Raw genomic sequence first — 24,454 nt, forward strand, 5'->3', positions numbered from 1 at the left:
GCGAAACGGCCTGTACAGTAACTCACCGTTAAAAAACCATTACGAGGGAAAGCAAATCTGCAAAAGTCATTTTTCAAAGGAGGTTTCCCATTAAAGAAAACCTGAAGTTCTCATGTGAGCAAACGGCCAAGCGATTAAAGTCATGTCTGCATCATAATGGGACCTTTATCAAACACGCTGTAAAACCCCTGATTCTGTTCTTTGAGGCTAAATATATGGTAACAGTATAACGTTAAAGTGTTATATCTACGCTTTTATTTGAATGTTTAACAGGAACTGCACTGAATTACTTACTCAGTTGAACCTAAAGCAGGGATAGTGTTCAGAGTTAAAAGGGGAGTGGTGCTGTAAAACAGTAATAAAATACAGAGAATGCTGACAGCTCGAAGTGTGATTTGCGTGGGAATTAACACTGACTAATGCAAAGGGTGACTCTGAACGTAACTCCAAAACAAAAGCAGGAACTGTTGCAGCAACTAACGCCAGGATTGATGACATAATAGGGTGGGCCAATAATAGGCAATGGGTACAACACATCCAAAAATAGAAGCTGAACTCTGAAATGAGGGGTGTTTCTCTGGTTGCAGAGTGTGTGTGAGCTGGATGCTTGGAACAGGATAGTGGGTGTGTGTGTGTGTGTGTGTGTGTGCGTGTGTGTGTATGTTTTCTATGTGTGGATTTGAAGTAGGTGCAGTGTGAAAAGGATGAAAAACGAACAGGAATACTGTTCTGTGTTGAGAGTGCAATTTAGCATGAATCAAAAGCAGCTTTCCTGGCTCCCGTTCCCTACGCTGCCGCCTGCCAGGAAATGGGATTTTTTTCATATTTTTTTGCAGGTAAAGTCTTTGCAGAATGGAATCAAATGAGGTATTTTTTCCCTACCGAACGTTAAAGTGTTGGAAGTTTGAGGCAGACTAGCTGGAAACAGAATAAAGCTGAGTTTTGGAGACAGCAGGGGGGGTCTGCCATATATTTGTCCCAGCCCCAAACCCCTTCTGGACCTCTTGCTGAATTGAATCATGACTGCTTGTAAAATACTGAGCCCTCTATTAAGTAATTTACCACCGACTGGTCTACAGTCTAGCCTGAAGTGATTCTACTAATCATCACTGCACACAGAAATAATTTATGAGTCTTATTCATGCGGAGAAATGCAAGTTATTCCATCCAGTAAAACAGTGCAAGTAGGTGCAGAGACCACATAAATGACTCAGGATTTTTGAATGGACTGTATTCATTTTAGTCACCTCACAAACGATTTTAACTATGGATCACTAAAAACAGCCAAATTGCAGTGTATTTATATTGTATGTAGGTTAACATAGTAAGTGTTGTAGTGTAGGGAAGACGTACAACGAAAATAGTTAATTATACTTTGCAACAACGCCACGGTTCATGCTCTGAATTGTGTTTATAGAATCTTTAATGTTAACAATCTTCACCATCTTAGTTTGTTACCAAGCAACATTTACAGTTAAAGCTATAAACAAAGTCAAGTTGAGGCTGATGGTAATGCTCTTAGGTTTGTAACTAAAGTATAAGAAATGTGTGGTGGGAGTGTGTAAGAATCACCAAAGTCAACTTTGTAGTGGTACATCGTCTTAGCATCAGGGATATTTTTACCACATTTTTCATGGATAAATAAACGTAACAAGAAAAGGGATCTTAAAAGTTATTAGGATTCATCCTTTCGGGACCACGAATGTGTGTAAGAAATGAAAATCATCAATTATTTGTGATATTGATCAAAGTTAATATGTTAGCCTGCTTGCAGCACTATTAAAACAAATCAGGCGATCAACGAATCAGTAGGGTTTAACTGCTGGGGACAATGAACGTCTGTACACATTTTCATGGCAATTCATCAAATACTTAAGATATTTTGAGTTTGGTCCAAAGAGGGGGACAGGACTGGTCTGCTATCAACAAGACACACCACTAACAAGGCCAACAAAATGATGTTGAGTATAATAAACGAGAACATTGGTAGTTTGCACAGAGGCAGAATGTCCTTATAAATGTTCTTAATGTGTTAGCACAGGCTGTACTATTGTTCTTCAACAAATGGGTCATGACCAAGAAATAAATCAGAGAAGAATCTGCTGCCAGAACAAAACTAACTTTAACTACAACTGAGGGACTCTCTTACAAACATAGCTGTACAACTATGTTCATGTTCTTATCTTTCATTTGAGTCCAATAACATTTTACGGAGAGATCACTTTCATCAAACTCAAGAACACCATGTTCTTATTGTACCAAACAAGAATTTTGCGAAACTAATTAGCCCACTGTGAAATTCAAGATCAGAAGTTGCAGAGTTTACGGTCCTCAGCTCAATGACATTGTGTAAGATCAAACATTACAGACGGCAAATGTTTTGGCATAGGAGAGCGTTTCCACTGCCTGGTGTGGCCTTACTCTACTCAACTCACTTTTGGCGCATTTCCACTACACGGCCTCGCTCTGCCTCGCTCGGTATGGCTAGGCCTCGTTAGGACTGGCTCACTTTATGGCGCATTTCCATTACAGTTTAGGAACTGGGGTAGTATCTATAGTAACGCAGTGTAGGCGGAGCCGTGACGTCATCTTCAATGAGAACCCCAGAAAAACAACACAGCCGTTAGCTGTTAGCCCTCAGAGCTCACAGCTCCTCATATATGTTCAGAAACTAGACAAAAGTTAAACAAGTACACACCACAGACTGCCTGTGTCATGGCGAATACAGTCGCTGCTTTATTTATGTCTGTATAGGCCGTTGTTGTGAGTGTGGACGGTCGGAGCATATACTGCGTTAGCTTAGCCAATCTCCATTTAGAAAACACGCATTTTAAAAGGTTTTTCGCCTGCCGTCTGTCTGCAGACTTGACAAAGCATTAATTCATGGTTTTTACTAACCGGTATCAGTATGTTGTTACTTCGGCATCATTTTGAAACGTGTATTACAATTAAATCACGGTCAAATATGTCCATCTTGTTGTAGTTGTAGCCCCCTTGCCAGCGATTCTCTCTCTAGTTTAGCATACTCAGCCCGACTCAGCCTCGTTGTCTCTGGCCCTAGAACCACGATTTTATGAGGCCAGAAAAACTGTGAATTAGGACCCGCCGGCCGGTACTAGGCCAAGTGGAAACGCAACCAAAAACGGGCCGCTGACGTCACAGCCCTCTTAAACCGTGCTCCGCGCTGTAGTGGAGACGCGCCATTAGAGCTTGGTTCCCACTGGAGATAGTACCTTTTTTATTTTTTATTTATTTATTCTACTAATTCATCCAAAAAATAAAAAAAGTATAATTCATACACACAAAGATAAACAAAATTAGTAGAAGCTGGAGGGCTGAAGCATAGCTTATGGGAAGTAGCCCTCCCGTGAATCATCCTAATATAACATTGGCATTATTGCGTCAAAAACGTATACAAATTAAGGAGTACAAAGAAATAAAGAAAACTGGGGAAAAAATAAATAAAAGTTAGGGCAAGAAAAAAAAAGAAATGCATATAAGAAAACTAGATAGGTCATTTTCTGCACATGTCAATAGCAGTTGACTATCTTTTTTGAAAAGGAAAATACTATATATAAAAATATATATATGTACACATGTATTACATAAATGATAATAATAATATATGCATATAAACATTGTGAACACTTATTTTCAAGTTACTTTTTTTACATTCATATGTTCACACATACACAAAATATACATAAGCACCATATGTTCAGGTGTATAAGTACACAAATGCACTCACCAATACAAATATTACAAGGCAATTTCCAGGGCTGAAATAATAATTCAACCGCATAACGATGAAAAGAAATAAGAAGGAAAAAAAAAAAGAAAAGTAATGTAAACAATATTAAATAAATAAACAAACTGAGAAGTTATTATTTCTAAAAAAAAAAATGTATTCTGGGAATACCCAATATTTGTTAGCTGGAGTAATCTGAATTTAGTTTTGAATTGTTGATGACAAGTGATACCTCCTTATTACCAGTTGTTTTCAAATCCACGATTTAGTATCACCTCAGCTCGCTTGGGACCTTGGCTGGGATGGTACTGTGTATTGTGCAGAACTTCGTGACATTTTGTACAGACATTCATGTTCCCAAGAGGATGAATCCTTCATTTTCGGTATCCTCTTTTATCAGACTTCTCATCTGTCACCAACATGATGTTCAAGTTTGAGGGTATCATGATGACTAGTGAACAGATTCCCATGACATTTGTTAAAGAAATAAAAAATGGTTAAAGAAATAAAAAATTGCCCTCAAGATTAATTGTAATAATTGTAGTGCTCCCTTCAATGTCAAGACTTACATTCTCCCTCTTAAAAATGCATTTTCAACTGTAGTGCATTCAAAAGAAATCCTCCTGTGCATCTACTACTGCACTTCAGCATGTAGTGCTGTCAATCATTGTGGTACTAAAAATAAATTCACTTTTAGACAACGCTAACTCTTACGTCAAACTACTGACCTCATTACGTTTTCACAAAAATGACGAATGTGGCTGGATGCTTTAGACTGGTTTCATCGCATTAGCAGTGAACCGTGGATTGTATATGGCTGCCTCAATGCAAAGCTCTCCACTTTCCTTATTAGCTGGATATGAGAGATACCTCAGTGCCCACTGTAACCATTTGGTGGTGAGCTGGTTTGCTGAGGCAGAGTGGAGGTGAATTGAATGGTCTGCAGTGAGAGGCTGTGGGTTGGGTTTCTCTGAGGTTATGGTCATTCTCCCCTGGGAAAGTGGTTAGGCCTGGCTGTTTACTTTGGAGTAACCCTGCCCCTCCCCTTATACACTCTGCTTGGTAACACAGGATTACCTCCATTGGTGTACACCTGTCATTTCTGACCTACATATAATGAAAGAATTAGGAGACTTCATTTAAAAAACTGCAGCTGAAATAATTTGGAATTGATTAAAAAATGTGTTGTGTTAAGTATACTCTTTGTTGTGTGGTGGTTTAGACGTTGTGCGGGCGCCTCCTTCTTGTCACAGCAGGTGTGTGTGAAGGGCTGGGGGGAGGTAGAGAGGGGAGGGAGGGGAGGGTGTTAGGACTGCACTTATTGGGAAGGGTCTAAGGTAGTGCCTGCATCTTCACCCAAAGAGGAGTTTGACTTTCTCACTGTGCCTCTCTCGGACAGCCTCACACAGTGCTGGACTGTAAAAAGCTCTCCGGCTGCGGCCACCAGAGAAGATGCTTCACGCTTACTTTTCATGAGATTACTGCAACACTGGGTGGAGTGGCAGCTCTGCAGCTGATGGGCTGCTGCTGCGGCTCTTTCTATCTTATCCCTCTTTCAATTGGGACGCTGGGGAGAAATAAATAGCTTGACACACACTGTTGGGAGGCAAATGAATGGAGCAGAGTGACGGGGGATTTCCCCAGGCTGCCTTCACACCAATGGATCTGGACACACATTTTTATCTGGCCAAAATGTGTTTTGCCGAATAACTTTTTTTCTTTTTTTTTTTACAAGATAATCTCTTAAGAGCTTGCAGCCTGAACACTTTGTGGATTTTTACTGTAAGGATCCACACCATGTAAGTCTAAGGTTTCTTCTCTACTTTAATACACTTTTTATTGGCACAAGTAATGCTCCCTGGGAAATCTCACGTAGTCAAGAACGATGTCATTTTCAGCTGCCTACACTGCTACTGACAATCTTTTGCATAGTAGACAAACAGTTTAGTTCATAAAACTAAGTTTAACTTTCCTCATTGAGGTGACTGATGTAATATTTCTTGTGTTCTTCAGATCTTAAGCTTAAGGATGTGCTCTATAGTCATACTTCATCAGTGGAGTCTGGCTGTGTTCTTGCTGTGCTCCCCGGTGACTCTTGATGGGAGACCAGTTGATGCACTTAGTAGCAGAACGTGAGTAAATTATATGAATTTTGATAACCAAAGAAAAGTAATTCAATATTATTATTTTTTTAATGTCATGTTTTTGGATTAAGTAAACACAACTTCATTTGATTACTTAGATTCCATTATGGTAAAGGAGGATTTCTCTGTTTTAACTCTGGCTCTTTGAGGTCTAGAGCTCAGATTTGAGATGGTTCTCACAAACTTGTTTATGCTGCCACCTACTGCACTGAGGTTTACTGGTGCTTTGCCTAACATGTCAGCTGTGGTGAACCATGAAAAGAACAACAAAACTGTGACTTTTTGTTAATGCTCACAAACTCATCAATAAGGAATTTTACTTTAATTGTCTCACTGGAAATTTAAAATAAATCTGAAAAAGCCAAGAAAAGATGTTTGGCAGTCAGAGAAAGGTGAACTTGCATGGTGCAGGAAAATGATTTTTTTAATCAACTAATTAATTAATTAAACTCTCAACTTTCATTGATCTGACTGTCTGTCTAATGTCATGCTTTAAGGAGGAGGTCAGTGAGCCACGCCCAGCTGATGCATGACAAGGGTCGCTCCTTGCAGGAGTATAAGCGCCGCACGTGGCTGCAGGAGCTGCTGGAAGAGGTGCACACCGCCGATGAGCGAGCTCCACCTGAGCAGAGCAAAACCCAGAGCCAGACCTTCAGTGGGAACGCTCTGCACGAGAAGCCCTCAGGGGCCACCAAGAACCTCCCTGAGAGGTTCAAGCTGGACAGAGACCTGCCCCAGGAGACCAACAAGGCTCTGGCTTATAAGGACCAGCCACTTAAAGTGGCCACCAAGAGGAAAAAAAAGGTGAGGCTAGGCCGACGAAGAGAGAGCGACAAGAAGCGGAGGCGAGCACGGTCTGTTTCAACAAAGGAGCCGTGAAGGACGCAGTGCCGTGGCTAAGAGACTCCGTAGAGCTTTTTGGTGCTGCACTAAGACACTAGACTGGGATCTGACAGACTCTGCCAATGGCTGACTCAGTCACTTCATATTACAACCATGGGGTTGTGCTTGTACAGTATGATAATATTTTGCTGTGTTTGTATTTTAAATCTTATACTTCCTGAAGTTTCATGAACTATCATAATAACATCTTCTGTCCATATTTATTTGGGAAATCTGTCGGCCTCTGTAAAATTGTTGACTTCAAAACAAAGCCATATGCTGTCATGTCTAACCAGTCGTAAGCATGAGTAGATCATAAGAGGAACTATTTATTGCCTGAAAAATAATGTAACTTCACAAAATTGGGAAGCTGAATGGTCTACTCTGTTGACTGTTGTAAGCTTACAGTTATAAACTTACATACAAACTGTTCACTGAGAACATCTGTTCAAACTGTTTTGCCATAATTTATTTCTTTGAAAGTGTGTATTTATTTTGTGAATGTATCACAGTGCTGCTGACTAAATTCCATAATGCACTTTAGTTAAATCATGTACATGTTCTTTTGTGGTTTATTATTTAGAATTTTCTGTTGATGGTCCTGCTTTCCTTTCCCAACTTAGATCCTTAATGGACTTGTAACTTATTGGATGTTTAATCTAATCTACTTTCAACATTACAATTTTTTTTTTTAACAAGTCCAAGTCAGGGCCTGCCGGATGCATTTAATGTTCTTCACTTGCACTGAGGGCATACTGTACATGTTTCCAGTTAATCAAATATTAAAAGTGTAGCCATTAGAAATGTTTTTGATTCATGGTGTCTTTGTTCACCAGCTCAAATGTTCACCAGCTCAAATGTGCAATTTATCATTTATGACAGGTAGAACTTAAATGATTAGTAGTAGTAAGTAAGTAACTGATACGTTAATAGACAGAAGATCCATCTGCAACTATTTTGATTATTTATTTTAAGTGCAATTCTTTAAGCACAAACGTCTTGATTTTCTGCTTTTAAATTGTCTTTAGTGATATTTATATATTTGGATTTTTGGAACAACACATTTGAGGACATCACTGTGGCCTTTTCACATTATTCTGACATTTCAAAGACCAAATTATTAATAAAACAATTCATTGCGAAAAAATGATTGTCAGATTAATTGATGATAAAAATAAAACGTAAAGAAAAAAAGTCAATTACCTATTCTCAATTATTTTAATTCTACTTTTAAAACCTGAGGGCTATACAGTGCAGAATTTGGCTGATGAAAATAGTAGAACATTCCTTTTACAATGTTATCGAGCCCTGGTGACCTTTTCAAATATGTTGTTAGTTCGAGTTCACACCCCAAATATATTGAGTATCCAAAAATCCGGATCCTGCAAAATGGTTTGGCATTTTTGCTTGAAATGTGATTTAAAAAATTGATTTAAAATATATGATCAAAGTAGTTTACAGTTAATTTCCCTTTAATTTAAAGCAATTGATTGATATGTCAAGTAATAACTTTAGCTTGATTGTCTATGAAACTATATGAACGATAAACTACAAGATTATACAAAAACTATCGTTGCAAAGCAGATATGCATGGTTGGTTACCCCTATTGTCCCCAAATGTTCCATTGATAAGAAGCACCTCATGAATAATCAGCGGCTCAATTAATAAAAAAAAAAGGTTTTGATACATATACATTTCATCATGACCTTCAACCTTGCTAAAGAGGCAAAGAGAAAATAATAAATAAAAAGATTTAGGCCAAATCTTTTTATTTTTTATTCCCCTTAGAGAGTTGAAAAACGTATTTGTGTTGACTTTTGGGCATGGACAGAAGGCAATGAAGCTGTTAATGTCCCACTTGAGAACATGTGGCTTTTTTAACAGCCACTGACTGAGTGGCACGCACTCTGGTAATGGAGGAGTTAGCAAATGCATCAGCATCAGCTATATCCTGTGCTAAGAGCAGCAATGTACACCGAAGACCATTAGCTGACACAGAGTCATAAATACTGTGGAAAGCCTGATAAAGGCACCGTCAGGAGCCTGCAGCTCACACCGAAGAAATCAATCAAACCATGGAGAGAGACATTAATATCTCCAGAGAAGGGGAGGAACGGAGAACGTGATTAATCGACTGGTCTCTTTTACTATTGAGAGTGCTCATTTAAACAGAAAATAAAGCCATATTCATACAGTACATATTAAATACCAAAAAGTATGTCAGTCTCAAGATAGGGAGGCTTTAACTAATGTCAATGACACAGCAACACAGTCCCACACATTTAGGTATTTTAGGGTACCAAAATGATCAATATAATTCAACAAAGGTTCACAAGGTCAAGTGTATACTACTTAAAATGTCACTGAAGAGAGTAAAGGTACACATACATCTTCTATTAGCAATAACAAAAACAGGCATAGTAGGTGACTGTTCCCCGAGCAGCTGGTCTGAGCCCGTTTCTCTTTAAACCAAGTCAACCAGAATCAATTTGACCAGAGTGATGTTTGCCTTTCTTCCACGTTCAGCTGTCACACTTTGTAATGAGTCCTGAGAGGCTGCCACCTTCCCCTCCGTCAGTCCAGTTTAACAAGATGGACACCAATGAAATAGAAATCTACATTATGAGGATAGCTCCCTCGCAAACATGAGACTAAAATACTGCTTTGAGGAACGACGACGGTGAGTACATCCAAATTATAACGATTTTTGACTTCTGGCACTATTTTAAAATGTATTGACCACTGAGTGGACAAACACTACCGGTTTAAGTTAATTACACCACAGGTAAAATATACAGCAATTAAAAGTAGCTTTAAAAAGCTGTCTGTAAGCAGACAACCATACTACTGTTGCTATTACAAAAACCTTGTATTTTTGTTTTGGTGGTCTTACACCATATGTTTTTAGATAACGTTATGACAGATAAAGCATACTTCCTATAACTATGGATATACACATGATGCTATTTGATTAACTACAAACATGCATTTTGGCTAGGGAAGTAGACATAACCTAATACATTTTTCAAGTGCATGTAAACTTGCATTGCAAAGTTAATTGTGTTGTCTCCTACTGAAATTGTGAAGAACATACACACCATCGACCATGTGGTTGGCTCTCAGAGTTTGTTCTTGTCTGAGTTAATTGGCGGGTTGCAAAAACATGCATACTGCATTTCAGTATCGGAGTGTGCAGGTATAGTGCTTTTTGAGTCAATTAAAGTCTATTTGGCTTCCTATTATTCTCTCTATTCATCAGCTATAATTTCATGTGAATACTAGTAATACAAAATGTGACATATACATTGTTCATCCCTAACACAAAATAATAATCCTAACCTAAATGATGAATACATATTGGTTTTTATTTGAAAGGTGATGTCAAGCCGGTGATAATATGGCTCATCCCAATACCTATGTGTTGATTTTTGCCTGTACCTGTGGAGTGATCCTGGGCATCGGGCTCTGTGCCAACCTGCTGGTCTTCTCTCTGTTTGCCAAGTACAACACGCTGCGTAAGAACCGCCTCGACATCCTCCTCCTCAGCATGACTCTAGCCGACTTCCTCACCCTGCTGCTCATCCCCTTCACCCTGCACTCCGCCGTCAGCTACTCCTGGCCTCTGGGGGATACATCCTGCAAGGTCTACCAGTTCCTGCTGGCCTTCAGCCTTGCGGCCAGCACATACTCGCTCTGCGCCGTGTCCATGACCCGCGCCATGATCATCACCAACCCGTACCAGCCGCCCACCATGGACCTGGTCATCCTCCTGTTTGTCCTGGTCTGGGCCCTCAGCTTCTTCATAAGTCTGCCGCTGCGAATGTTTGCCACCAAAGAGAGCCTGGGCCCAAGCCTAGCTAACTTCACCTTCTGCCTTCCAACAATTCATGAGCACCATTACCAAGTGGTGCTGAGCCAGTTTGTACTTTACTACTTTATTCCAATGCTAGTCATTGCCTTCAACTATGTCCGACTGGCTCATTTTCTCCACAAGAGCCCTGTAATGTCGGTGTCCAGTGCCAGGAACACCCGCCGCGCCTCTGTCATGGTGTTCTTGGCTGCTGCTACCTTCTCAGTGTGCTGGCTGCCTGGTTATGTGCTGGAGCTGTGTGTGTACCTGGACCTGTATCGCCATGGACAGGCCTGGGAGCTGTTTTACTTCATCTGCACTGTGCTGCAGTATCTGCACCCCTGTATAAACCCTGTGCTCTATGTGCTGCTGTCAAAGCGCTACCGCCACAGGAGGGCAGCCTGGCTCTTCAGCTGTAACAAGAACCGAGTGCAGCCTCAGGTCATCAGCGTCACCACAGACAGCTTTTAAATTCAGCTGGTGGAGCAATAAGTTGGTTGGACACTTTTTTATAGTTGCTGTTTGTACAAATCAATTGCGTGTTTCAAAATAAGATGGATGCTTTTTGTGATTATTACCTGTTATCCTTGCCATATTTGAAGTATAAATGTACAAATAAGAAGATGAGAGAAATTATAGTTTGGATAATAATTTTAAAATATTTAATATTGTCAAAATGTATCTGTGTCAAATCTTTTTTTAAGGAAACTTTGTCATTATCTTATTCCCAATATTAAGTCTTGTCTTACACATTTTATTTTTTGTTGCCCCAAATGTTTCTCACCCTCATTTGGCCTACTTTTCTTTTGTTTAACATGTTGGTACAACAAATCCGTAAGTATTTTCCTTTTGTCTGAACTATCCAAACAGCTGTCTTAAAGATCTAAAGGAAGATTCATTTCATATTGATTATGGGGACCCCTGTGGTGAGAAACCACTATTACAGGAATACAGATGTTTGCTTTGTAAAAGATAGCAATGCTGGAGTCGTTTCAGGGCTATATCTTGTCTTTTCCCTTTTGTGGATCTCCAGTTACTAAGTATGTGAGTTCTGGTCTCTATGTTTTTAGTATGTTTGTCTCTTCACGTGCAAACAAGACAAAATCCTGGACATTTACTCTAAGGGACAGGATAGCAGGTCTATCTGATGCTGTGCTATACTGCAATAAAGATGTGGGTATACTGGCATGTTCCTACTCCAGAGCAAACTTGGTCTCAATTTCCTTCACTTCTATTTAATGCCAAGAGTACATTTAAAAAGGCATAGCTGCTCCTTATCGTGTTGCAATGTTTCATCATATTTGAAAAACAATCTCTTAAAAACACATTAAAATGCAACATGACAAATACACTTTTACAGCACAGTTATTCTTCAAAGAAGCAAGAAATCATCAGTAACCTTCGCTACCTTGGCAGAGTCACTGCCATTAAATATGAGCTATATGATCCACAAGTATTACTCCTAACTAAGACCAACCGCAGGGTAAACTGCAGCTTCTCAGACTCCATACAACTTCATTGAGCCATCAGAAGTGACCATTCAACCACGCTGGACAGAAAAACTCAATTCTAATTGCCAAATTGTGATTACAACTGTTTCAGTGCATGTTGGGCTGTATTATTAAAAGATGTATGTTTTATTTACCTTGCTAAATACTAATTACTAAAGTGGATAATCATTTGATCAGTTTTATTGTGAACATAATGCAAGATAATGACAATAAATGCTTCTATCTAATTGTAAAGTAAAGAGAGGGTGAGGGACTATCAGAAATTAACAATTGTGATGCAGGAACTTTAATGTGGAATGTAATCAGGAACCAAAAGTGCAATTCAGATCAAGTATATGTATCTTAAATGCTCTTGTAAGTACAGGTATTATTCCTTTTTTTAATTTATTTCTAACTGCAGGTGCAGTTCTTTAGAGCAGAATGTCATTTAATTAAAAAATAAAATGAATCACAGATATTTTGGCTTTACTTTATGTTACATAACATAATAACTTTCAGGCAAGTATTGATGTGGGGCTTATTGAACAATCAAACATTAGAAGAAAACACAGTTGGAAAGCAATAAACAACAGTAAGTGTTTCAGGGATGACTGCTTCTTTTTAAATGAGCTTAATCCCTGAGGACCTGTTGGCTGTCCCCTGGGTGGATCAAAACTAACACCACCAGCTTTAGGGTGCCAGTCTTTGCTCACTAGCAGCACACACACAAACAAATCAGATGAAAGCACACACCTGACTTCCTGCTTTCTCTCGGGCAGCTAAAGGCCTACAACTTGTAGTGGGAGAAGAGCAAGTAGAGGGCTATGTAACAGCTGTTGTTATATACAGTAGACAGCCAAGATATGGGGAAAGGGCTGAGAAACCAGTCTGGCTGCTTTCAAGCGGCCGTTGCAGTAATAGGAGACCACCTGCCCCTCCCTGAGTTTGCCCCCTGACTTTTGGCCTTCTCTTCAGCGTACAGCAGGGGCAGCTGGCCTGACTCGTACTGATCGTCATCTGTGGTTCATCAGCATTTCGGACATGGTTTAGCAATAAAGAACATGTGCTCAGTGTTCTACAAGTTAACCTATTGAACACACCTCTGAGTGTACAGAGTGTTCTGCCACCTTTAAATCAAGGAAATTGTCGCAAAAACTGCTTTAAAATTCCTCTGTGAAATGCCCCCTGGCTTTATGTTTGTTCCATTGTTTTTTATAGTCACCAAATATTCATGTTCATCCTATTATTGATTGAATTTCACAAATGTCAATATTTTTCTTTGGTATTTAATTCACATTATGAAAGTTTGGAAACACCTGCAATACCAACTTTATCAGTACTGTCAGATTGGTTTAAGGACCACTTCATACTTTGGAAGTAGGGAATGAGACACTGGGGTTTGATGCTGCAAAGATAAGGACATGTGTCCGTTTTCAAGCATCTTATCATAGTATTGGAGAACCATAATAAGACTTTATTATCAGTGAAGACTTCTCAGATCAAAGCATAATAAGTGTGCTGATCTGGAAAATATACTGTATCAGTCTATAAATCACATACATGGCATTGCTATTGATTCAATACACATAAAACAAATCCTGTATTTGGTGTAGCAGCAATATTAGGCTATTGTGGCTTAATTTTTGAGTCGCTATCTATGGGATCCAATAACATGAACATGATTTCATCCAGGAATTGAAGGGAATTTAACTGTGGAGGGTCAGGGGTAGCTATTTCGCCACAGTCTCAGATTTTAAAGCCACTTAAAAAGGTGACTGACACATTTGTCCAGCACCTTTGAAAGCCCTGACCATTATGATAACTTCAGCAGTTCCATTCAGGCATACTCATTGGGTTATTATAAACAACATATCCACATTAGCAATTGCATAGATAATCATACAGGTCAGACAGTATGCAACCAAGTCAGATGGAGAAGATAGACGAGAAAGGGTTTGCTTCACATACCAAAAACTGAAGAAGACCGCTGTCCCATTATGGTGGCGGAGTCATCACATCAGATATACCCAGATGTCTCAAAGTACAGGCGACTCCACCAACATTATAAAACTCTCACATATCCGCCAACAAACGTCCTGTTTCTGCATGTCCATTTTGAAGTAGCTAAGCCTCCTTTCTAACGTTTTTTTGCAGCAATGTTCTCTCATAAGTGACAGTTTAGTGATAATGGTTAGCGTTAGCAACGTTAGATTTACGAAAACACGGTGATTAATTAATCAATAGATGCCACCTTCACCTGGCCACTTGGTGGTACGGTTGACATGATTAGCGTCGTAATACTCCCGGTTGTTGACACAGAAATCAGGAAATGTATCATATTAAAGTAGTAAAGCTAAATTATGAAAGGTAATCTCAGTTTTTAGGGTCCACTGCTGTCCGTTACCATGACATTTTAATGTTAAAATTGCGGTAATCTCAAATGTAGCTGGACTCCCGCGATAACACAAAATCACGCGAGAATCACATTGTAAACAAACCGTCTGGCGTGTCAAGTTAAATCATGGATGAAGAAGAGAAGGGTTAAATAGCCATAGCCGTGAACTCAAGATAGTTTAAGTGTATGTAACACTTTTGTGCAAACAGAAAAGTTGCTGTTGGGAAGAAAATCCAGAGTTATAAGGTGAGTGAATATTAATCTACTGGGATGCTCATGTTGCTTTCTTCTGTTTAGATAAGCAGTTGTTAGCTAGCTTGAAACTGTGTTTGTAGGTTGTCTTCATGCTATTCCTTTTTTGTTTTGATTTACAGAAGAATGGTATGGCCTTAAATAGATTTTATATAAATATTAATGAATGTATATTATATACATTTCCAAAATGTAAGGCTACAAAATTATTTTATTATTTATTATTATTAGACATTTCACATTTAATAGCAGACCCCAAAGATTTTTGCTTGTGTGTATGTACAGTATATCAGTGCTGTGTGTCCAATGCCTGCCTCCTAGTGGTCGGATATTAATGAAGGCTAAAAGTAAAAAGTTCATATAGGTGAACCTATAGAAATGTATTTGCAATCCTTTCAAACATTAAAACAAACCCTAAGACTAAAGGAAAACATGTGCATTTCAATAAGAGATGATACATTATTTATTGTTTGATAAGATAATAATAATGATAATAAAATAATTGTGCCCTCTTTATTTCTTTAAGGCCTTAAGTACACCATTATCCCTGGTTGACCCAAGCTCTGATATTGGTAACAACAAAGGATCATTTGTGCAACATATTTAATAACAATATTGCATCCATATTGACCTGCCTACATGTTCCTCTTTACATACAGTTGTTTTTTTAATACAAATTACCCTGTAAGCAACAACAACCTTTTACAGCAACATTCATTATTACATACTGTAAAGGCTAATGCACAGCGTTGGCTACATTTTGTGAATTCCCAGGAGACCACATTTTTGACACACTCTTGGAGTTAAGCAATGCACATAGCTAACAGAAAATAGTAGTGGCTACACTGTAAGATCAGAGCGCTGTTGCCATGAGCTAATCATTCCATGTGCCATATAGGAAAGTGTTGAAGGAGTGTTGCCTGTTTATTTATAGGAGTCTCTAAGGTTCCACAGCAGAGGGTTGCTCTTTGAGCCGGATTCAATTTCAGCTCTGTTGAAAGCTGAAAATGCAGCATCTATACAGACACAAACATGAGTATAAATTCTTAATATGTATCCAAGGGCCTACTTTGTTGTGCTGTATGTTCAGTTGTCGAAGCACAAGATGGTGATGTTTCTTTCTCCCCCGGGAAATACAGGATGTAGAATTGAAAACATTAAGGCGATATTTCAAATATTGAAATGGAGGCTTCTTATTTATTTGTTTGATATGCTGACTGGAGTGTAAGGCACTTCAAAATAGCTATTGTGGATGTAGAAAAGGAATGTATGATACCATAATACCATAACAGCAACAACACCATCCTATATAAGTCCAGCCCAGCATGTGCTGTCATCATCCCAAACCAGTTAGTGGCTGCCTGAAGAACCCACAAGTCCTCTGTGCTCAAAGCCACAGTCAGTGTTGTGGAGAAGCTGGTTGCATGTTATGTAAGATTGATGTCATTTTATTGTAAAGTAAATGTATTTGTAATCAGCTACAGTTATAAAGAAAACATGTTTTAGGCTCGTTTTAAGCTAAAGTAAATAATTGAAAAGTTGGTGATAACAAATCCGGATAAATTAATTTAAGTTAAAAGCTTTTAACATTCATTCTGTTCGCTCGGTTCTTATTTAAATATAGGTTATATTGATTAACTTAAAAGTTCCATAGTGATTAGTGTTGATACTGTTGTGATGTTTACACTGCCTGGTTTAAGTTTTTTTAGTACTTTCAGCTTTTTGCCCATTTTAAAATATTTCTTAGAAACCCTAAAGCTAATTTACATTAATTCCATGAGGTCATTGACATTGTTACATAACTTACTACTAATTTAAGGATAACTAGTAATCTGTGACCTATTACATTTCCAAAGTAACCTTTCCTACACTACATGTTCAAATGTTATGCTAGATACACCTTGGGACTACAACACTTAATGAGTAAGTCCTCAGTCGCTGTTTGAGAGCACGTAATGACAGGCAGAAGTTGAAGTGTTTCAAGGAATCCACGAGTTGAGAAATGCAATCGGAGACATGACAACAACCTGCAGTCCAGATGGTCAGCAGCACCAGCCTCACTCTGACCTAATATCGCAGTTCAGCCGTCTGTTTACGTTGTAAAGCTCACTGTGACATGTAAGGACATGGCAGGCGAGGCACAAAACAGGAAAATGTTTGAATTAACACTGAGTTCACCTCTGAGCTTCTGAACAAGTGAGGCCTTGTAAGTGCCAGTGTAAATACGGTTCTTCCTATAAAGAAAATAATCAGAAAAAGGAAAACCTGCTCTTACTTCAAATGAAATTATTTGTACAGGCAGAATGTTTCTAGATAATTTGACTGTAGAGAATTCAGCAGCTTGCCAAGAAAAAAAGAAAGTATAGTAGAGAATGGAAATATATTTGATCTATCAATAGAAGAGGTGTTACTGTATCTGATGTATCATAGCAGAAATCAAACCTTCTCAGCTGGTGTAAAAGTCGCCAACGTCAGCAGGCTGCTTTGGTCTTGATGGGTTTTCACCCAGCTGGACAAACATTGTTAATGTGAACACAGATGCAGTAGGAAGTTATTAAGGGTGTTTTTATCGAAACATTGACACACTTAGCTGATTGGAAATTAATCAAAAGATGATTTAAAGGGCCCATGTCATGCTTTTCCGGTTATTACCCGTCCCCTTGTGTGTTATGAAGGTTTTTATGCATGTAAACGGTCTGCAGAGTCAAAAACCCTCAAAGTATACCCTGTAGCGAGTAAAACTCTAACACAGAAAAGACCTGTCTATGCTGCCCCAGAACGCCTCGTTGGACATTTCTCATTTTCCATTGTTTTCTTCCTGGGTTCTGTGACGTGTGAATACCCAAATCAACAACAAATGACCGGATTGGCCCAAATGGACCAATCCGCGGAGCACCTCACACTCCAGGATCCCTTGGCTAACTAACAGGGAGTCCCCATTGCACGGGCGGTTCTAGGGGGGGGAGACCATTTATGATTAAACGATTTCTTGGCTGATGTTTATTTTTATTTTTTTAACGCAAGCCGTCATCGCTACGGAGGAGCACACAGCCTCTGTGAGCGAGCGAGACAGAGAGAGAGAGAGCTAGGGAGAGCACACCTTTATCTATTTAATATAGTTGTAAGAAATCATTCCAGTACATTCCAGACAGTAAAAAAAAAAAAAAATCAGTTTAAAAGGGGAGTGATTAGTCAAATATGCATAAATAGAAAGAAAGAATGCTAACTATAGGTAACACAAGATAAGAATAAATAAGTTTAAATGATTTGTTATTGGTTGTGATCATATTCTAAAGATGTTTGAAAAGTATACAGCTCCCTTTGAGTGTTGAGAGCTGTTTCCATAAATTCATTTTGTGCTCAAAGTGCACCAGATTGATGCAATTAACTTCAATATTTAAAAAAAAATCTTCCCTGGGGAGCATGCCCCCGGACCCCTCTAGAGGATGTGAGTTCCACCCCCAAATAAAGCAGGTTAAAATAATTAAATTGCATACATTTTCTTTTAGTAAACACTGAAAACGGGTCCCACAGACCCAAACAGCACACAAAGGTTAAAGGTAAGCATATAATAATGTGTACTGAAACAAATACCAATAACTGTATTGCATTGTTTTTCTTATGCGCAATTACTTCATACTGTCTTTGTCTTTTTCGTCCTGCATTTATTGTGCCCCCCTCAGAAAATAACTGGCCCCAGCCTGGCCCCCCCCACTCAAATTGGTCTAGAACCACCACTGCCCCATTGACTTGCATAGAGCTCCCTGAACGCTGGTAATAGACGAGTTGGGATCGCGGAGAAATGCTCTCCGCAGACCCATTCTCACAGCGTTATAAACCTTTTTCTTACTCAATATCAAGCCACACTTATTGTTTTTACTTTGAGTGTTTGTGTGTGCTCAGGATGAGTTTCGCGCTATCCCGCTGTATCGCCGACCCGGAAACCTGTCCGCTCCTCGCAGCAGCGAGCCTCGCAACGTCCCGACCAATCAGAGCACACTGGGCTCACAGGGAGGGGGGGCGGCAGGAGCTCCAACAAGCCGTTTAGGACAGAGAGTGAAATTCAGTGAATACACGTAGTTTACAGAGATGCTGTGAGACATGAGAAACCAATGTGAATTTGGAAAATTGCACAATTTAAATCTATTCTAGTAGACCTCAACAATGGAATTATGATCAGTAGAAATGGCCATGACATGGGTCCTTTTAATACAGAGAAAATAGAAAAACTGCGAATCCTCACACTAGTGAAAATGGAACTAGATCAATGCCTGATGAATGATACCATTTCTGTATAGATCACCCAATTTGTTAATTGATTAAGTGTTTCAGCTATAGTATGGAATATATGAATGTAAAGGGTATATGTATTTATAAATCCTGGTGTATTCTGGTTGAGGCTCAGAACATTAGCCGCACATTAAGGGTGCGATCAAAAGCCAAGAGAGAGTAGAGTCTGGTAGTAGGATCATAAACATAAAGTTACAAATAAAGATGAAACTTTTGAGACCTTTGAAGTCATCCCTGATTAATTACCCAGCTGTGTTTCTCCTGTGAACTGATCCCCCTGCAGTTGCCCCGCGGCCTGGATTTTGGACGACACTGTCTCCTAAAAAAGGGAAAGGCTCGATCAAGGAGTGAAATGATAATCCGAGGTACGCATGGAACAAGACATGCATTGCAGACGTACTTCCAAGGAACCCTGCCCTCCGGATCTGAGGTATCCAGTTTCATCTCTCGCTGCTGAATGGCGCGTTACCTATCAGCAAAAACATGAACGTCAACTTTAGATGACAGCAGGCTAAAATTGGTGGATATCAAAACCAAGGAACTGGCAAAGAGCTCTGTGGAAGCCCTGGGTTCAGACACCTCGGTGTGAGGAGGCTCGGTCCACTCTCTTGTACAGTGGGTAATGGGCACAGCTTAAACACAGCTTAGGCTCTATTAGGCTAAAACTTTCACACCATTAATTAGATGCAGCTGCACACGCTCCTCACAACTTAGCCATATGCACCGGCTGATGAGTGAAGACTTAAATGTATGCTGTAATCCATATAAAGTTCACAGTGTGATTTGAAGATGTACTGTATGTAGGGTCAAATCAAATCAAAACATGAGCACTGAGCTAGATGCCATGATGTGTATCCCTTTTTTCAAGTGATTTATATATATATATATATTTTTTTCATTACATGTGTTGGGGAAATATTTTCCAAGGCCCATAACTTTGACCCAGTTTATCAGTTTGTACTGCCCTCACTGAGCTCACGCACCTGTAGCCTTGGCGGCTGTGCTCTCAGTGTTTTGTCTCCCTGTTCCTGCCTGTAGGCGTCAGCTGATAGAGGTGTTATTGTGCTTTGCCTGTTTTATCTTGTTATGCAGCATGTTGACTATTCTCTCAGAACCAGCTAGAGATCTTCAGAATTGGTTTGGCATCGTTTGTGTCAACTCGTGGCGCATGACATGTCTTGTGAATTCTTCGGCCGAAGCTCCAAATAAACCACCAGTGTTTGCCATCAATGTTCCAGCTCTCCTCGTGTCTCTCTGAGTCCTGTTTCCAATTGCTTCAGAAGTTTCCCCCACAACATTGGTAGTTGTTTTTAAAACCTAGAATGTAGAATGGCACTTAAATGCAATGAAAGGGGTTATGTTTTGATAACTTTTTTTTAAAATGTTGATTTAACATAAAAAGGAAAATTATTAGTTAATTTTAAGAGGCCTGTTTTTATTTTTTATTTTTCATACTACAATTGCTCTTCAATAAAGCTAAATTATTTCTTATCCAATTCATCATTTGAAATGTTTTTAGAATATTAAAACTAAAATAATAGACAGCTGCAGCTCAAGATTTATGATACAATATATTAATTTTCACTCTATTATTAGCACATTTGAATACAGTGATAACAAAATATTCTCATAAATCAGCCTCAGTAACTTGCACCACACCCACACCCACCCACACACACACACACACACACACACACACACACACACACACACACACAGTACTGATAGACTCAGAGAGATTTGTGTGACAGCTATAGACCGATCATATCCCCTCATGACATATAACGTCATATTGTGCAACCCTATTTTTTAACCTACAGCTGTATAGAAGTCATTGACCTTACTTGCTTTAGGTAAGTTGTTGTTTTGAATAATAAGTAGTGATCCTTTATTAAAATATATTAATTGAAAATGTGTTTATCTAGGAAGTCCCTTGAGGTGAAAATCTAGCACACTAGTTACAGTTCAAAAAGAAAAAGAACCAACAGACACGGAAAATAGTCAATCAAATAAAATGCATCTGTTGCATCGCTGGGTATCATGAGCTTTTCACATGGCTTTATCATTTCTTCAAGGGCACTAGATTATATATAGGTTATGAAGTCAATGGCGAAAAGTAGGAGAAGCCTTTCTGTCCCTAGGTCAGTGCAAACCCTTGGATACTGGTAAGGAAATTGTAGCTGTTTGGAGTTATTTTAAAGCAGCTTGAATCAGAGGATCCCAGATATAGCTCCACCTTCATAAACTAATGCCTGTGTCATTCCTGAGACGTTGTCATCACCAGCCCTTCAGCCCTATTTCACTTTGAGCGGATTAGTTGAAAGTGAAGCGAAGTGATCTGGAGCTGTTGACTAGCACGTCTGACCTTCTAAAAACTCCCATTTAAATGTATAACAGACACAAACACACACACTTTATATACACGTGAGTTAATTCACAATCGTACTAATGATGGATACACACTTACAGAAATACACACACACACTTTGTAAATACTTGGCCTGGGGTTTGGAAAGAGGAACGCCAAGAGGAGTCAGTGACGCAAGAGGCTGCTGTGATTACCTCACGTCTGTAAAGTGTTAGCAAGGAGCCTCATTCTGTCTATTTTTAGACAAAGACAAGAGTCAGAGGAACAAGTGTCATCAATCAACATGCTCATAAACACAAACTCTAAAAAGAAACATATTTATTGTTTTTTCAGAACATCAGTAAGCGTTTTTCATTCAAAGTTAATGATGTTGATATAATTAATAGTCAATTAGTAATAATTAATGTTTTTCCATCGTGCTATTTTTGAAATAAATATGGTTTAATCTTCATTAACACAATATGAAATCATGATGCTATAAATGCCAGTAGAGATCACTGATTTTCTCAAACATTCAAACAAATGTAATCCTCTGCAGAATGATAAGAAAGCACATTTTCTTTTTCTCAGTGTGAGAGAATCCACAGTATCCTGTTTCCATGGGGGTCTCCTGCATTCATGGGTCGAGCCATTAATAACGAAGGGAGGTTCCCCGCTGTCAGCATTCACCCTGCAGGCTTTATGGCATGTGTCTCCCAGGCTACGTCTCATTGCAGTCACTGTAAAGTATGCACGTAAATGCATGTCTCTCTGCATATCTAAAGGTATGTGTTTCTATAGAAAGGCCCTACGGAAAGCCCCACCACAAACATGCATGGAGAATATGTTGTTATACTGTATTTAAATATATAATAATACATGTTTTTTATAATTGTATATACCATGCATGTGTAGTATATATAATGGCTATGTACATTTTAGATATATGTTATTGGGTTTAACATGAAAGGACAATAAATAATCCTAATAAATAATAAAAAAATATATTGTTCAAAATAATAATATTGAGTCTAAAAACTATTTTTGATCCACAAATGAATATGGAGAAAAATACCAATGTAGCTGACAAGGGGAGGTTACTGTGATCTTTCCAGATCGAGGAAACTCTAATACTGTGAGTATTTTTTGGACTGACCGATTTAGAGTTGTGTCTCCATTCCTCAGCTTGTTTATTATTGTTTGTTTCCTTGGTTACATTCAACGCCTGACACCTCGGCGTGACCCATAGTCATTTGCTGAACGCTATATGCTAACACATTAGCAGCAGGCGGCTCCGTGTCCTGACACTGACATTTGACTCTGACATCCAACCCCTTTGTTCACTAATGGAAAGGCAAAAAAAACCCTGTGCTCCTTTAGGGGGGGCTGTGCTTGTTAACCTGACCATGAAAAAGATATACAACCTCTCTCTCGTAAAAATGTGTGGTGGCATGTTGCCCCCAACAAAGATTGCCCCCATCAAGGTAATAATGCAAAGCGTTCAGGTTGGTTTTAGTAACACTGATTATCGCCCTTGAGCCATTATTGCTGCGTCCACAACTGCACTGACTGACATACCTGATGCAGCTTCATGAAGGCAATGAAAGTGGAAAAAAACAGGCTATAATTAGATCACAATGCTGCGGTACACATATCAATTCACTCTGTACACTCGGGCCAAGTCTCAACCAAACTCCAATAGATTTATTAATCTTTAACATGTAAGAAATTGAAACCTGAACTATTGCTGGATACACAAGGTCTAATAGGGAACTGATAAGACTGAAGGTGGCCGATTTTCTTTTTAACACCTTCATATTTCAGTGACCCCATAGCCAGGTCACTTGTCTTCTGAGGGTCCGCCGTGTTCCAAGCTGTACAATTGAGCCTTTTAAGTGCTATAAAAGGTGGGTGTTATTTCGGCCGTGACTTTCTGAAGATGCTATCCTCCCCGGTCTACTCAAGTGTCAGTACAGCCAGCACTTTCCACTGGCCGGGTCCAGCAGGGCTCCTGGCTCTACAAGGCCCTGCGCTTCAGAGCATTCGGGTTGTTTCATGTCATTTATTTCAAGTTATGTAGCTGCAGAAAAGAAACCCTCAATACTGTTAACATGCTGGATCTATTTGTCAACACTCCTGGTTTCTAAAACGGTGGGCTGTGACCCAAAGTAGACACCGGCCGGGTGCTGGAGGTTCCCTTGTGACAAGAATAGCCACATGATTTCATGAATGAGGGACCTGCAGGTTGAGAGAATCAGTTTCTCAGTAGCCTCTGGATCCAGTAAAGTTATGGACCTTTCTCTGAACAGGGATATAGAGTAGACTGAGGAATTTAATGTGGGATATTTTTAGAAAGATAAATGTAGATTTATAGCACTTCAATTATGACATGATTTATCTCAACTTGGAAAGGAGTAGATTTCTATCCATTTTAGTAATACTGCCTACTCTTAAAATTTTGATTAATTAAGTATGATTTGTTTTTATCTCACACTTCATTTCCTATGACTATTGATATCTAATATAGGGGACTTCCCCCCCCCCCCCCCCCTCCTGTACAAAATGTTCCAACTTTAACCAAACTTTGTATTATTGTTTTTAAGATACATGTAAAAGTGCAACAAATAAACAACAATAAAAAAGACTACATTTGTAAGGCTATCCCGGTACTTGTAAATCAGTGCAGTGCTACAGTGAGGTGAGTGTGAGAGGGACAGCAGCAGCAGCAAGTGTCATCTGGTCTTCCAACTTGGGGAGGGCTTTGGAGTTTAAAATGGTGTGAATATGATAGCCATGGCCATCGGGATAGCTTATGCAAGTGGAGATCTGTCTGCACCATTGAAAGTTGACAGTTCAGAGGCACTAATCTGACAAAGGGACGGTATAAATCAACAACTGGACGAACAATTTTCGATATCAACAAACAAAAACAGTTGGGGAGCAAAAAAACTAAACAGGTGGGGAGTGTTTTTCTGAGTGTGAGCGGCTGCATGAGACGGAGACTTGTGAGGACGCACGGGTAACAGAGGAGAACCCAGAGGAGGTGAGTGACGGG

At 39.2% G+C, this 24,454-nt stretch overlaps 2 protein-coding genes across 2 annotated transcripts; both read left to right on the plus strand.

Moving 5' to 3' along the window:
- Positions 1-5,172: 5,172 nt before the first annotated feature.
- Positions 5,173-7,561, plus strand: LOC117494996 (parathyroid hormone-related protein-like). Its single transcript, XM_034146052.1, has 3 exons — positions 5,173-5,547; positions 5,762-5,880; positions 6,390-7,561. The coding sequence occupies exons 2-3, from the start codon at positions 5,777-5,779 to the stop codon at positions 6,769-6,771; spliced, it is 486 nt and encodes a 161-aa protein (XP_034001943.1). The 5' UTR covers positions 5,173-5,547; positions 5,762-5,776; the 3' UTR covers positions 6,772-7,561.
- Positions 7,562-10,172: 2,611 nt separating this feature from the next.
- LOC117494941 (melanin-concentrating hormone receptor 1) lies at positions 10,173-11,096 on the plus strand. Its single transcript, XM_034145952.1, has one exon. It carries the CDS (start codon positions 10,173-10,175, stop codon positions 11,094-11,096), a length of 924 nt encoding a protein of 307 aa, XP_034001843.1.
- The last annotated feature ends 13,358 nt before the right edge of the window (positions 11,097-24,454 follow it).

Source organism: Trematomus bernacchii, unplaced genomic scaffold, assembly GCF_902827165.1.
Source record: "Trematomus bernacchii unplaced genomic scaffold, fTreBer1.1, whole genome shotgun sequence".
Classification (NCBI taxonomy): domain Eukaryota; kingdom Metazoa; phylum Chordata; class Actinopteri; order Perciformes; family Nototheniidae; genus Trematomus; species Trematomus bernacchii.

Coding starts and splice junctions, on each gene's coding strand:
- LOC117494996 (XM_034146052.1), top strand. CDS start 5,777: ATGTGCTCTATAGTCATACTTCATCAGTGGAGTCTGGCTGTGTTCTTG. Junction 5,881..6,389: donor GATGCACTTAGTAGCAGAAC/GTGAGTAAATTA, acceptor TCATGCTTTAAG/GAGGAGGTCAGTGAGCCACG.
- LOC117494941 (XM_034145952.1), top strand. CDS start 10,173: ATGGCTCATCCCAATACCTATGTGTTGATTTTTGCCTGTACCTGTGGA.